This window comes from Artemia franciscana, chromosome 21, assembly GCF_032884065.1.
Source record: "Artemia franciscana chromosome 21, ASM3288406v1, whole genome shotgun sequence".
In the NCBI taxonomy this organism is placed as follows: Eukaryota; Metazoa; Arthropoda; class Branchiopoda; order Anostraca; family Artemiidae; genus Artemia; species Artemia franciscana.
Genome location: NC_088883.1, coordinates 5,873,367 through 5,887,780, shown reverse-complemented (window position 1 = coordinate 5,887,780; position 14,414 = coordinate 5,873,367). Strand labels below are relative to the sequence as shown.

Sequence of the window (14,414 nt, the reverse complement as noted above, 5' to 3'; positions counted from 1 at the left end):
TTGTTCTTAATATTCCAACTAAGTTTCATCCCGATCCCTCCACTCTGAGTTTTTTCCAAGTTTTAGGTTTCCCCCTCCAACTCCCTCCCCCAATGTCACCAGATCTGTTCGGAATTTAAAATAAGAGCTCTAAGACACCATATCCTTCTAAATATCAAATTTCATTGAGATCCGATCACCCGATCGTAAGTTAAAAATACCTCATTTTTTTAATTTTTCAGAATTACCCCCCAAACCGCCCCAAAGAGAGCGGATCCGTTCCGGTTTTGTCAATCATGTATCTAGGACTTGTGCTTATTTTTCCCACCAAGTTTCATCCCGATCCCTCCACTCTAAGTGTTTTCCAAGATTTTAGGTTTCCCCCTCCCATATCCTCCCCAATGTCACCAGATCCGATCGGGATTTAAAATAACAGCTCTAAGACACGATATCCTTCCAAACATCAAATTTCATTAAGATCTGATCAACAGTTCGTAAGTTAAAAATACTTCAGTTTTTCTATTTTTTCCGAATTAACCGGCCCCCACTCCCCCCCCCCCCCAGATGGTCAAATTGGAAAACGACTATTTCTAATTTAAGTTGGTCCCGTCTCTGATACGCCTGCCAAATTTCATCGTCTTAACTTACCTGGAAGTGCCTAAAGTAGCAAAACCGGGACCGACAGAATTGGCGATTGCTATATGTCACTTGGTTAATACCAAGTGCCATAAAAACAACCCCCCCCCCCCGTTCCTAGAGTTCTGCTTGTCGTGTTATCTTAAGAGCTTCTTTTAAACTTTCTGGTTTAATTAACAAAACATTTCTACACTATTTGTTTCGTAGGTAGTTTGAAACACAATTTTTAACCCCTCTTCCAAGTCGAATACCGTTGTAATGCTTGTCATTTCAGTTTTACAAGCCTTTCGAACTTTCTAAATCGATTTAGTGACACTTGACCGTCTCAGAACACTCATACAAAATCTTTGGTGTTGTGACGCATGACAGCACCTCCAAAATGACCCATTTTTCTACAGCCTTTCCGGTAAACAAAACACAACTGTTCAACTTATCACGCTATTTTATAAACTCTTAAATCCCTCATTTAACTCAGTCACAAGACCCTATCTGACAGTTCCACATAGAACCTTTGGCGCAGAGAAATAAGAGCCATGTTAAAATGCCAAAGACCTGACTTTTTTTTAGCCGTATAGCCTCTACTGTAGGCAACGCTATAGCGTTACCATGATATGCCTGGCAGCCGTTAAGTGTTGTTGGCTTAGAAGCATCTATATACACTTCTCCTTATACAGAAATGGACTTGATATGCATCGTTTTTAAATTCACGTTTATTACAGCAATTAAAATAAAACCGGAAAGTTAGCAAATACAAAATAGATAGGACAATTGCAGACATTTTAAATTCGCGTATACCTCATCGTTTTGACTGAACTAGAAAACTCATGTGCTATTTCATAGCTTTATTTCACCGGTGCATGAGACCCATCTCCAGTTCTTTTACTCCTTTTTAATACATGTTCATCAGACACGGTCTTTCTATCGTACACCTGTCCAAGTAGGAAGAAAAAGTCGATTAACAGCGTTGTCAGATTAGCCCTTGTCCCTCCTAATTCACCTGATCTATAATCTTGAGGAAATGTATGATGATAGTTGTGCCATCCCTCTCCAAGAGTGAAGAACGTCACAAGTTTACTTTCTGTAGGTGCAATATATCTGAAAAAATGGGTAAAATAAGGTAAGGAAGAAAAGAAGGTAACAGAGGACCTAAAATTAAATACAAAGGAAAAGAGAGTGAGGGAGCGTGAGAGACACATAGGGGTAGAGAGAGTGAGAGAGATAGAGTATCCATTTCATAAAGAAAATCAGGGCAAAGGGTAAATCTTCACAGTATATTTATATTCTAGGTTTTAGAAAACACATCGCAAGAACATCTTGGCGAAGAACGTCACAAGTTTACTTTCTGTAGGTGCAATATATCTGAAAACATGGGTAAAATAAATTAAGGAAGAAAATAAGGTAACAGAGGACACAAAATTAAATACAAAGGAAAAGAGAGTGGGGTGTGAGAGAGAGAGGGGGGTAGAGAGAGAGTGTGAGAGATAGAATATCCAGTTCATAAAGAAAATCAGGGCAAAGGGGTAAATATTGACAGTTTAATAAAGCAATTATATTATATTTACATTCTTGGTTTTACAACGCACGTCGCAAGGACGTCTAGGTGAAGAACATCACAAGTTTACTTTCTGTAGGTGCAATGTAGATGATATATAATATGGGATATATGGGTCCCTGGGATATATAGTATATTTCACTATATCAATGACTCTTCAGCTCTTGAAAATAGATAGTAAACTGGGGATTAATAATGTTACGTCATCAACTCTGTTAGTTTCAACCTGAACGGCCTAATTAAGACGACACAATGTATGTGCGATTATAAACAGGTTATGAAACAAACCAAATTGGTTTCTGGTCAGTCCCTTTGAGAATTGTGTTATGTTTGAGACATGAGAAGATTCCGCTCCCGAACGGAATCAAAACCAAAATAAGTAGCTGGCACAAAAACTTGAGCCTCCAAAAATAAGTAAAAAGTTTAAATGATCTGCCAAATGCTGTTGCAACTACTTCTAGAATAGGGGATATAGTGAATCCCGCACCTTCGGGAACCAGGATTACTACACCCTTATTTGCTGATGATGCGACATTGATGTGTGTTGCCTCAACTGAACAACAACTTACCTCAACAATTAATGCAGCAATGACTATGACATGTCTTTGGTTGAAGATAAACCGCCTTGACCTAAATATAAATAAGTCAAATTTTGTTATTTTTTCACGGTCCCCAAATTATTATCCTTGGATTATGGAAATAGCTACACCGAAGGGAATTGTTAAGCGGTCAAAGTCCGTTAAGTACCTTGGGATTATTATTGACGAAATTTTATCATTTAAGTGCCATGTAAAAGCTATAAGTAGAATATTATCGCGGAATTTAGGGGTTATCCGTAAACTAAAACATTTATTTCCTTCAAATGTTTTACGGTTATTATATTTTTCTCTGATTCATCCGTATATTTTGTATTGCTCGTCTGTATGGCTTGGGACATTCCCCTCAATACTTCGCCCAATCCGCGTACTGCAGAATAATGCCATTAGATCACTTTGTGGAATAGGGAACCGGGATTCGGTCAGGTCAATGTATAGTATGATAAATATAATGCCTGCAGCCGGATTGCGTGATTTTTATACACTGGTTTTTATGTATAAGTATCATTATGGGTGCGTTCCAGAATGTTTTACAGGAAGTTTTCGGGATAGGTCTAATATTCATGATCATAGAACTCGAACAAGTGGAGATATTGAGGTTCCTCGCCTAGTTTCAAGTAGGACTGCTTTTTCAATTATTTATAGAGGGGCTAAGCTATGGAATAAGCTTGTTCCAAGTATTAAAGAATTGCCCATTAATCAATTTAAGGCCGTGCTGCGTGTGGGGTTTCTTGGTAGGTATACCTTTGAAATAGATTGAGATTGATTGATTTAGTATTGAAAATAATTGTTTATTGTTTTTTTTTCTTTTTTTGCTTCGGGATCATGATATTATGTTGTTTGATTGTGTATGAATTATTTATATAATTTTTTTTTTCTGGGTACACGGTTTCACCTTTCTGCTCATTTTAGATTAACTCATTGTTTTTCTGTTTTTGTTCTTTTTTCTTCTATTTTTTGTTCTTTTTGTTAGTAACACACCCTCGCAAGCAACGCTTTTGGTGTGCTACCGATTGATTTTGTCTGTGTTATTTCCTTTGGTTAATAAATTAATACTACTACTAAAAACAAAAGTAGATTTAATATTTGGAAGTAGAAGAGAGCAAAGATAAGTATTCTACTGTCAAAACAAATAGAAGTGCACTGCTCTGAGGCATTGGCGCTCTGAAAAGCGGATAGATATTTGCTAGATGTTTTCAGAGAAATTGCCTACGGGTTGTTCTGGGTACCCGGCTGACTGACTGTATTCCAAATAGCAGAAAGTACGAAAAGTGTGATTCAGTCCAGCTTTCTAGGGCTATTATGAGAGAAAGCTTGAGATAGCTACGGCACGATCTGCGGATGAAGGATGACAGATTGCCGGAGGTTGTCCTTTTTGAAACGATTAATTGATGTTATTTTAGAAACGATTAATTGGCGTTACAAGGTTCTACACAGGACTGAAAATTCGCTAATCAAATTGGCTAATAAAAGCAATTCAGAGAAATACCTTTGTTTCGATAACTTCAACAAATAGAGCATTAATAAAGCAAAGAAAAAAGATGCATTACTTTCTTATAATTTCGTGGTAAAAATAGGATGTAAAACTTTTTAGGTGGTGCACCATCTAACCTAACGTGACCTAACCTACCACGTATGGGTAAGGTTAAAATAACCTAACCTACTAGCAGGGAAAAAGAAAAAGGCTGAATCCTTCAAAAGAAGCGCGAGTTTCCATGAAACAGCCATATGAATTACATAATTATTTCAGCTGTTAAAACAGGTCAGCTGCAGGTACCAAGGGTAAGACAAGTTGGTTGTGCGTGTCTCTGTATGTGTTTGAATGTGTGTTTGCCTGTCTCTGTATTTATGTTTGCGTGTTTGTCTGTCTGGCTTCGCGTGTTAGTGTGTGTTTTTTGTCTCTCTCTCAGCGTGCCTGTGTATCTGACTGTGTGTTTGTGTCGAGAGTTTGTTTGCCTCTCTCTGTGTTTGTCTTTATATTTTTGTGTGTTTGACTGCTTATTCGCGTGATTTTTTGTCTCTCTACCACCATGCATTTGTGTCTGACTCTGTGTAATTTTGTGTGCTTTTGTCTTTCTCTCTCTCTCTCTCACCCTGCCCGTGTTTCTGAGTGTGTGTTCATCTGTCTCTGTGTGCGTGTCTAAATGTGTGTTTGTTCCTCTCTGTGTTTGTCCTTGTGCTTTTGTGTGTCTGACTCTGTTTTTGTTTTGTGTTTCTCTCTCCACATGCATGTGTGTCTTACTATGTGTTTGCCTGTCTCTATGTGTGTGTTTGCCAGTCTCTGTGTTTGTCTTTGTTATTTGTCTGACTCTGTTTGTTTGTGTGTGTTTTTGTCTATCTCTCACCTTGCCTGTGTGTTTGTCTGTCTTTTGTGTGTGTTTGAGTGTGTGTATGCCTGCCTCTGTGTTTATCTTTGTGTGTTTTTGATTGTTTTTTGTCTCTCTCACCGTGCCTGTGTGTCTGACTATGTGTTTGCCTGTCTTTGTGCGTGTGTCTAAATGTGTGTTTGTTTTTCTCTGTGTTTTTGTTTGTGCGTTTGTGTGTCTGCCTCTGTGTGTTTTGTGTTTCTCTCTCACCATACATGTGTGTCTTTCTTTGCGTCAGCCTGTCTCTGTGTGTTTCTGAGTGTGCGTTTGCAAATCTCTGTGTTTGTATTTGTGTGTTTGTTTGTCTAACTCTGTTTGTTTGTGTGTGTTTTTTGTCTATCTCTTATCGTACCTATATGTCTGATTGTGTGTTTGTCTGTCTCTGTTTGTGTGTTTTATTATGTGTGTTTGTGTTTGTTTGCCTGTCTCTGTGTGTTTCTGAGTGTGTGTTTGCTTGTCTCTGTGTTTGTCTTTGTGATTTGTGTGTGTTTTGTGACTCTGTCTCACTCTGTCTGTGTGAATGACTATGTGTTTGCCTGTCTCTGCGTGTGTCTGACTGTGTGTTTGCCTGTCTCTGTGCGTGTCTGAGAGTGCTTTTGCCTGTCTTTGTGTTTGTCTTTGTGTGTCTGATTCTGTGTATATGTGTGTTTTTCTTCTCTCTCTCACCGTGCTTGTGTGTCTGACTGTGTGTTCGTCTATCTGAGTGTGTGTCCGAGTGTGTGTTTGCCTGTCTTTATGTTTGTGTGTCTGACTCGGTATGTTTGTGTTTTTTTCGCTGTCTCACGGTGCCAATGTGTCTGACTATGTTTGCCTGTCTCTGTGTTTGTCTCAATGTATGTATGCCTGTCTCTGTGTTTGTGTGTCTGACTCTATGTTTTTTTTATCTCTCTCTCTCACCGTGCCAATGCGTCTGACTATGTTTTCCTGTCTCTTTGTGGATCTCAATTTGTGCTTGCCTGTCTCTGTTTTTGTCTTTGTGCGGTTGTGTGTCTGACTCTGTGTGTCTGTGTGTGTTTTTTGGTCTCTCTCTTACCTTGCCTTTGCGTCTGACTGTTTGTGTTTGCCTGTCTTTGTGTTTGTGAGTTTGACTCTGTTCGTGTGTTTTACTCCGAGTGCTAGTATTTTTTTTTACTTTTTCTCACCTTGCCTTTGTATCTGACTGTGTGTTTGCCTGTCTCTGTGTGTGTCTGAGTGTATGTTTGCCTCTCTCTGTGCTTGTCTGTGTATTTGTGTGTTCGTGTGTTTTTGTCTCTCTCTCTCACCGTGTCCGTGTGTCGGACTGTAAACGTGCCTGTCTCTGTGTGTCTTTGCATGTCTCTGTGCTTATCTCTGTGTTTTTGCATGTCTCTGTGCTTATCTCTGTGTTTTTGCATGTCTCTGTGTTTGTTTTTGTGTGTCGGACTCTTTGTGTTTGTGTATGTTTTTATCTCTCTCATTGTTCCTGTCTGTCTGACCTTGTGTTTGCATGTCTCTGTGTGTGTCTTAGTGTGCGTCTGCCTGTCTGTATGTATGTCTTTGTGTGCTTGTTTGTCTATGTTTTCGATTGTGTTATTTGTAACTGTCTCATCCTGGCTGTTTGCTTGACTGTGTGTTTGTCTGTCTCTGTGTTTGTATGTCTGATTCCTTACGTATGCATGTGTGGTTTTTGTCTCTCTCGCACTGCGTATCTGACTTGTGTGTTTAAATCTTTGTTTTGTGTGTTTTTTGTCTCTCTCTCTCTCTCTCTCTCTCTCTCTCTCTCTCTCTCTCTCTCTCTCTCTCTCTCTCTCTCGCCGGACCTGCTTTCCTTAGTGTGTGTTTGCCTATCTCAGCGTGCTATAAACTGTGGAGATCTCACTCTCACATATCCACCCTCACTATTGATGGTGAACATTTTTGGTATTCTGATAGGACTTGACATCTCACTGTCATGGCAACGCACACCTAGTCTTGGCTCAAAGAAACGAGGCATTTTCATTAAGACCTCCCATATATATCTTTTAATATGGTTCAAATTTACCTCTAATAACAACCTTCCTCCTCTGGAATTGGTTGCCAGAGGGTGGGCCAGCTATATATTTTCACGGTGGCGTGAACATGCATAGCATCGGCTCAAAGGAACATATCATTTTCAATAAAAGCTCTTAGAAATAATCGAATACAAGAATCTGTTTTTTTTTCTTCGTTTGCGTGTTTCATTTTTAAAATTGGGTTTTCGCTAGTATCGAGATTTCTATTAATGGAATGTAACAGACAGGCACATCTAAAAGAAATGAAAACGATGCATTTTGCTTTAGATCTCTCAGTTATATCTCTTAATATGGGTTAAATTTACCTCTAATTGCGACCCATCCACTTTGGAATCGCTTACTAGGGTGGGACAGCCACAGAGTGTTACAGTTGCATGAATTTGCATAGTCTTGGCTTAAAGAAATAGGAATTTTCATTAAAACCTCCCGGAAATAACCGAATGGAAAAATGTCGTTTTTTATTGTATGTGCATCTAACAGAGCAATAGAAACGACGCATTTTCATTAAGATCTCTAACAAATATTTCTAAATATGGCTTAAATTTACCACTATTAAATTTACCACCCGTCCCTCCCTCCCTAGAATTGGCTGCTATGCCCCCCTCCCCTCCCTTTCTGTAATTCATCGTTCTTTTTGCGCATATTTTACCAATTACAAGCTTATTTAACGTTTTGTTTTTCCGTTTGCTGAGTTTTATTTGCTCTTTTCTGTGTTTTAATAATGCTTGTGGAGTTGAAAACTTTAATTGCTGTAGTAAGCGGGATAGAGAGTTCTCCTTGAGTGCAAAAGGCTATCAAGAAGAAATTCTTTCTAGAATAATAATATTAGAAAGGCTTTTATAGTCCACCTGTCTATTGCTTCATTCCGATCACTTTTAAAATCCTAATGCGTACAAAAATCTTTAGGTTATAAAGGTTCCTTGAAAAAAACCCTTGAAAGAAAAAACATCTTAAAAGAAAATGAAATCCTGAAAAAAATTTAATCCTTAAGAAAGAACTCTTAAAATAATATGTAACCACCCACATGTTCACCTTCATTACGTAGCACCCCGCGTATATGCTGCCATTATGTCATTTCAACAAATGTGCCAAGTCACGCTAGATTGCATCACGTTCCACGTGTGCACCGTCATTACGTAACACCTATGTGTGTGCTCCCCGCTTGACTAACGGAACCTAACAAGTCCTATTAAGTAACACCCAAAGAAATCCTAAAGTAAAGAAGCCCTGTCCCTTGTGGATTTTTTATACAATCCCTATTATGTAATTAACATCTGCATCTCGAAATATTCCCAATTGCTTATGTGTACTATACTGTTACAGGTGCACTAGAGTATTGCGTAAGACTCAAGTGCGCGTAATAAATTCTTGAAGGACTAGTAGATACAGATTTATCTTATATATGCGTGCCCGGAAGCATTATGCTGTCACTACTAGTTTTGCTTATTGGTTTTTGTCAGTGGCAACACTGACAAAAAGGTGACGCTTTCCTATCGCCTTCATAATTTTGGAACAAGTAGAAGAAGAATCTTCTGAAACTGTGGTTTTTGGGAATTAACAGATCTTAGATGGATACTAAGATGGTGCTGAATGGGAGCTAAAACTTTAATTTTGAGGTACTTGGTGATTTAACACCTCTTGATTCACACTTGGTGCTATTGTCCCAGGGTGTTTTTGCTATTAGCTCCCACCTCTATATTTACACCTTAAAATACTAAAACATACACAATTCAAAATGCTGCAATTTTCGAGGGGAAGCTGTGGAATTTTCATGGAATTTTTTCAAGCCCTTTCAGAAACTTTTTGGGATAAATTTCTTCTGTAATACCAAATTCTTACATTTTCTATAATATTCTAGATTTTTTGCATAATTAGCAGGTTCTTTGTTGATTTACATTTGCCACCCTAATATCTAATCAACCCCCAAAATATATTTGTGCATATTCTGTTCCTGAACCGTTGTTGTGAGTCAGATAAAATATACTTATTTATGTTCAACCTATCTATAACGTTATTTAAGCTTATCTTCTATACCCAGTAGGTACGTCTCATGTAATTAGTCAGTCCAACCCTAAGGAATACGCTACCCTAGTTTAAGTCACCCATAGGACCGTGCCCCATACCCCCGTCAAAGGATAGGTTAACACCCACATTAATACTACTAAAATTTACTACAACAAACTTACTTGTCATAAGGTTTGTTTCCCCACATGTGTGCAAAGGAATTAATCATCCACGTGGCATTCAATGTAAATACCAGCCGACCAATTGCTGGACCAAAAAAGGCCACCCAGTAGGATTCATCCCAACAGATGGCTGGTACTACTGTTGGTAAAATGAAACAGAAAATCATTGCCAAGGGTGTGTAATATCTAAAATGAAGAATGATCTGAAATTACATATTTTGATGAGGTTCAGATGTCAGTTTCAAATACATTGCAATTTATGTTACTCTGTACTAGACGACAGTTTTCTACCAGTTTTCTAATTTTCCTAGCATACAAAGCAAGATGATCAAAATCATAAATTTGATTATAAGCAAGAATTCATACGTTTTATAATATTGCCAAGGCTATATGATATATGAAAAGAGAAATTGCTCGAATTAATGTATATTTACAGCTGGGATTCCTTGACAAGGGTAGGCTGGATGCAAAAGGTTGGACCTATTCCTCCCAAAAGGATAATCCTGCTTACGTGGTCATATAGTGGCGACTGGGTGGACCTTTCAAGTTTTTTTCTTTTACCGAAACCGTGACTGCAAATGGCACTGCAGGGTGACCATGAGGAGTGCCCCTCCCCCCGTTAGAGGATACAACCCAGTAAGTGACCATACATATTGTGTTCTAATTTATGGATACCGCTTCTGGCATTTGTCTGCTTTGGTGGACATTTTTGGGCTGGGCAACCTCTTCCTTAATGGCATCGTTAGAGGGGGCAAGGGGGTGTAGTTCCCCCCCTCCCCGCCCAATAATTTGGAGAAAAAATTATGAATTAGCTTTGAAACTGTTGCTCGTCTTAACTTTCAGCCTCGTTCCTTACTTTGAGCTAATATTATTTTTAATCAATCCATCCTCGTTTTCAAAATAAGGAAAACGCGAAAAACAGGGTCCATTACACTTCCTAGTATGTTCCACATTAACATTTACACAAATATTACACAAATTTATACCGACTTCGAACCTTATCATCAAGTAACTAGGTGAGTATAGTTAATGGCAAAATCGCTAAAATATACAATACTTCCAGTTTCACCATGTTTAATCATATATAATTTATTCCCCTGATAAGCTTCTAAAATCTATCAGTTGAATATAAAATCTGCAAATAGGACAGAAATGGAATCACTGAAAAACAAGAAATAATTGAAAGCAATTTTTTTCATTGAAACATGAAACATGAAATGAAATTTTCAAAAAGAAACATGAAATGAAATCATCGAAAAAGAAAATAAGACTCAGTGCTTTTTATAATAACATTCGTACTATAGTTAGATGGGTCAAATCATAGTCATAGAATAATTAGTCATAGAACTTAATAAGAGGGAGGGATCAGCTCCAGGAATTCTTTCATTGTTTTAATTTTTACTCCCAATATTTAAATCAAAGCTCTAAAAGCCTAACAAGTGCTAATAAAGCCAGCGCTACTTTTGTAATGGTTATCTATGCATCAGCCTGCTGTACGAAATTTCTGCCGCAACAAGGATAAAGTGTATCTGAACAATTTATGTATATTTTTTCATAATTTAGGAATTTTATGCTCACAAATAAGCGGTAACAATTCATACTCTTCATCTTTAGTAATCAGTTTTCATAGGCAGCTCTAGTAGACCGAAGTTTACTTGTTGAAGGGAATTTTAGACATAAAACAATATTCACTGTCCCGTCTCCTTCCGTAAATGTATACCTCTCACACTCTGATGTGCACACGCAAACAAAATATCATTTCTTGGAGATTTTGACAGCTCAGGGCACCAGAACAGACTTGAATTAATTAATAAAGAAAATTAATGTTACTAAGGCTAAGGTACTTAAGACTAAGTGAAGGTGAAGAGGTGGGATTGAGTGACAATAAGATCTATCAAGTGGATAGATTCACTTATCTAAACAGTATTATTAGTAAAGATAGTGGAAGCCGTTAAGATGTTAAAATTAGAATAGAATATGTTTTTTGAAAGTTGAAAAAGTTCTGGAAGAAAAAGAAGATAAACTGCTTGCCAGGATAGAAATATTTGAAGCTAAATTGAAGACAGTGGTCATTTGGGGCTCCGGAAAATGAAAGATTTATTGCATATTTCTGGGAGAATTGTCTACGGATTATTCTGAGTAAACCATCTGATTGACTACATTTCAAACAGTAAACTAAACGAAGAATCTGGTTCTATCCTCCTTTCTAAGGCTGTAATAAGAAGAGGGCTGGATATCTAGGGGACGTTCTGCAGATGAAATATAACAGGTTGCCAAGGATCGTCCTTTTTGGCCAGCCATATAGGGTCAAGCGAAAAGCAGGTTCTCCCCAAATTAGGTAGGAGGAGGCCAGAAGGAAAGATTTAAGGAAAGTCGATTCTTTTCAGAGCGTAAAGAGGGCGGAAAATAGATTTGGATAAAGGAGCAGCATACACGCTGTGCGGGCTCAGGTGGCTTGGTCCTCCAGTGAGTTGCTGGTAGTAGCGGTACATCCAGGGTGCCAGGTGGCCATTTAGCCTTTAAGTTATACCCTGGGGGCATATAAGGCTCTTATGGGATGGGTGGTCGTATTAAATTCAGACGGTTTCATTTACAAATACGAATATATAAATAAGAAGAATGTATAAGAATGTATATTTAACATAGTACAATGTATAGAAGAATGTATAAGACTGCACATTTAACAAAAATATATACAAAAAAGGGGTTGCCCCCTAGATTTTATTTTTGCCAAATCAGTTACGGATACATCGACGAAAGTTAGTTTACATTAGTAACTTTTTTTAATTAGAAATTAAATATAGAAATGTACAAACAAGATCAGAAAAAATAAAAAATAAATATATTTGAATTTAAAATGGGGAAGACAAATCTAAAATAAAATTTCTTTTAAAATAATGAAAAAAGAAGGTGGACAATTTTTCTAGTTATATTTATCTCTTATTTAACATAAGACTACCTGAAGCAAACATAACGAAATCTGACACAAGGCACGTACGTAGGTGAAGAGTGGGGGTGGATGTTTGGGAGAAACATGAATTTCTTAGCACTTCTTACTCAAATTATCAAATAGTTTATTTTGGTCTCTTGGCTTTTTCCTTTCTCTTGCGCAAGAAATTAGATTAATAAAAGTACGAACCCTGTTTGAGCTTTGAAGAGACATGTTTTGAATCCCTTTTGAAAAAAAAAATTTAACTCCTTCATGCTCAGTGTAAGGCCCGAGCATGAAGGAGGAATTGTGACATCATGATAGCAACCTATTTCTTTGTTTTCTGTAAAAATTGTCATATTATGTTAAACTTACTGTTTTTGAAAACGAATAACAGGGTCTGCCAGTAGATCAGACATATCTAGCATCGATCCTTTTGCCTTGACATCTGGATGTTTTTTTACAAGAAGCCAGCCAACATGACTGAAGAAAAAACCACGCCGAGAATTGTGGGGGTCAGCATTGGTTTCACCAAATTTGTGGTGAACTCGATGATCCCTTGCCCATTCATATAGGCTATTCTAAAAAAGTAATTATCTATAAGGTTTTCCTGGCCATTTATAGCCTATTATTAACCACATTTCTTAAACATCCTTGTGTAGCATTATTTACATACCTCATAGGGTGTTCAATAAGATAAACAGTGGTTTTATCGACACATGCTCTTTACTGTTCTGAAGAAAGCAGTAGAGTAGGGTTAAATGAGACTTTATTTTTAATTTTCTCGAATTTTTGATAAATATTTAACAAATTAGTGCCCAAAAAGTGATTGTTTACCCAACCTCAATAATGTATTCCCAAAATTAGTAAAACTTTTTTTAATCCTTAGGACTAATACTTGGGAGTAATTTCCCCCTTATGCCCCCTCTCCCCCCGCCTTCATACAGCTATACACAGCATAATATTACAGTATTCGCACTGACGTAAAAGGCACGTCTGAATCAAGTAAAATGACAAGTTACGTTAAGGAGCAATTAGTAAAGCTAATTGATACGATTCATTAAACAATTTACTTTGTTAGCAGTTGTGGGTAATTTTGATTCAGTTGTGGAAATTTTTTAAATGTAATAAATTTTTTTGAAGGTTCATATTTCATTAAGAATGAAAACGTAGTAAAAATTCAAATACTAACTTTACTCTAAGAAGAGAAATATTTAGTAGAATATTTGAAACCTAATGAAGGAACCAAGTTTTGTCAGTGGGAGAAATGGAGATGTGGAGATTGGTGGTCGGTGTTTACAATATTTCACATTTTGGATGCGTTTTTAAAAGTTTCTATTGTACAGCCCCCCCCCCACCCCCCATCAAAATCAACCCACCGAAAAAATCCCGGTTAGGGTCTAAGGAATTATATATCAAATTCTACCTCCATTCCCTCCTCATCTCCCCCTCAGAACTAGCTTTATATTTATCTAATTGCTCAATGAGAGCTGAGATGTTTTGGAATTAAAATACACCCTTTGGTGGATCTCCCTCCCTCCCAAACTATAAAACAATCAGAGGACCCCATTGTAAAATTTTGAAGTTTTGCAATTTGCTTATTGCTTACAGATAATATTTTTTATTGGGAAACATGCGGACATGTTTCACAAAGGAGTTTTTCTACAAAAAAAAATACTTAATTTATTTCTCCGGTACTTTTTTCTTGTAAGTACTTTAAATAATGATTATAATAAAAAATAGTTTGAGATCTGTTATTCGAGTTCTCGATCCCTGAACGTTAAGCAAAAAATTAAATTAAAATTATGTTTTTGCACACAAATTAAAGACCTTACCTGCCACGCAAGGGTGTTGGCAATCATCAATAAAACTCTAAGGGGAAGTTTAGCTTTGTATGAACGGTGAGACCATAATCTATGTGCACCAGCTGCGATCCCAAGCACACCCCCAACGACGGACAAAAAATAAGCTGAAAAATGTAAAGAAATACAGAAAACTTTAGAATAAAAATGAAATAATATATAATGGAACTATCGGAACAAACATCAAATACGATATTAGGGGTTTGGCAATGTAAAATCTACCACTAGGGATAAATCATTTTAACTCCAGTGCATCCTAGGCAGGCACTCTACTAAATGAACTACGATGACGCAGTGTT

At 37.3% G+C, this 14,414-nt stretch overlaps 1 protein-coding gene across 1 annotated transcript; it reads right to left on the bottom strand.

Moving 5' to 3' along the window:
• Positions 1-1,318: 1,318 nt before the first annotated feature.
• LOC136040574 (acyl-CoA Delta-9 desaturase-like) lies at positions 1,319-14,185 on the bottom strand. Its single transcript, XM_065724809.1, has 4 exons — positions 14,089-14,185; positions 12,629-12,834; positions 9,325-9,510; positions 1,319-1,710 (listed from the first exon to the last, which is right to left on the bottom strand). Exons 1-4 carry the CDS (start codon positions 14,113-14,115, stop codon positions 1,458-1,460), a joined length of 672 nt encoding a protein of 223 aa, XP_065580881.1. The 5' UTR covers positions 14,116-14,185; the 3' UTR covers positions 1,319-1,457.
• Positions 14,186-14,414: the final 229 nt, after the last annotated feature.

What these genes read in the sequence shown, in the direction of transcription:
- LOC136040574 (XM_065724809.1), bottom strand. Translation starts at nt 14,115, where the DNA reads ATGATTGCCAACACCCTTGCGTGGCAG. An exon ending in CCAACACCCTTGCGTGGCAG is followed by an intron (nt 12,835 to 14,088) that starts GTAAGGTCTTTA and finishes TTACTTTTTTAG; the next exon opens with AATAGCCTATATGAATGGGC. An exon ending in GGAAACAAACCTTATGACAA is followed by an intron (nt 1,711 to 9,324) that starts GTAAGTTTGTTG and finishes CCATTTTTTCAG; the next exon opens with ATATATTGCACCTACAGAAA.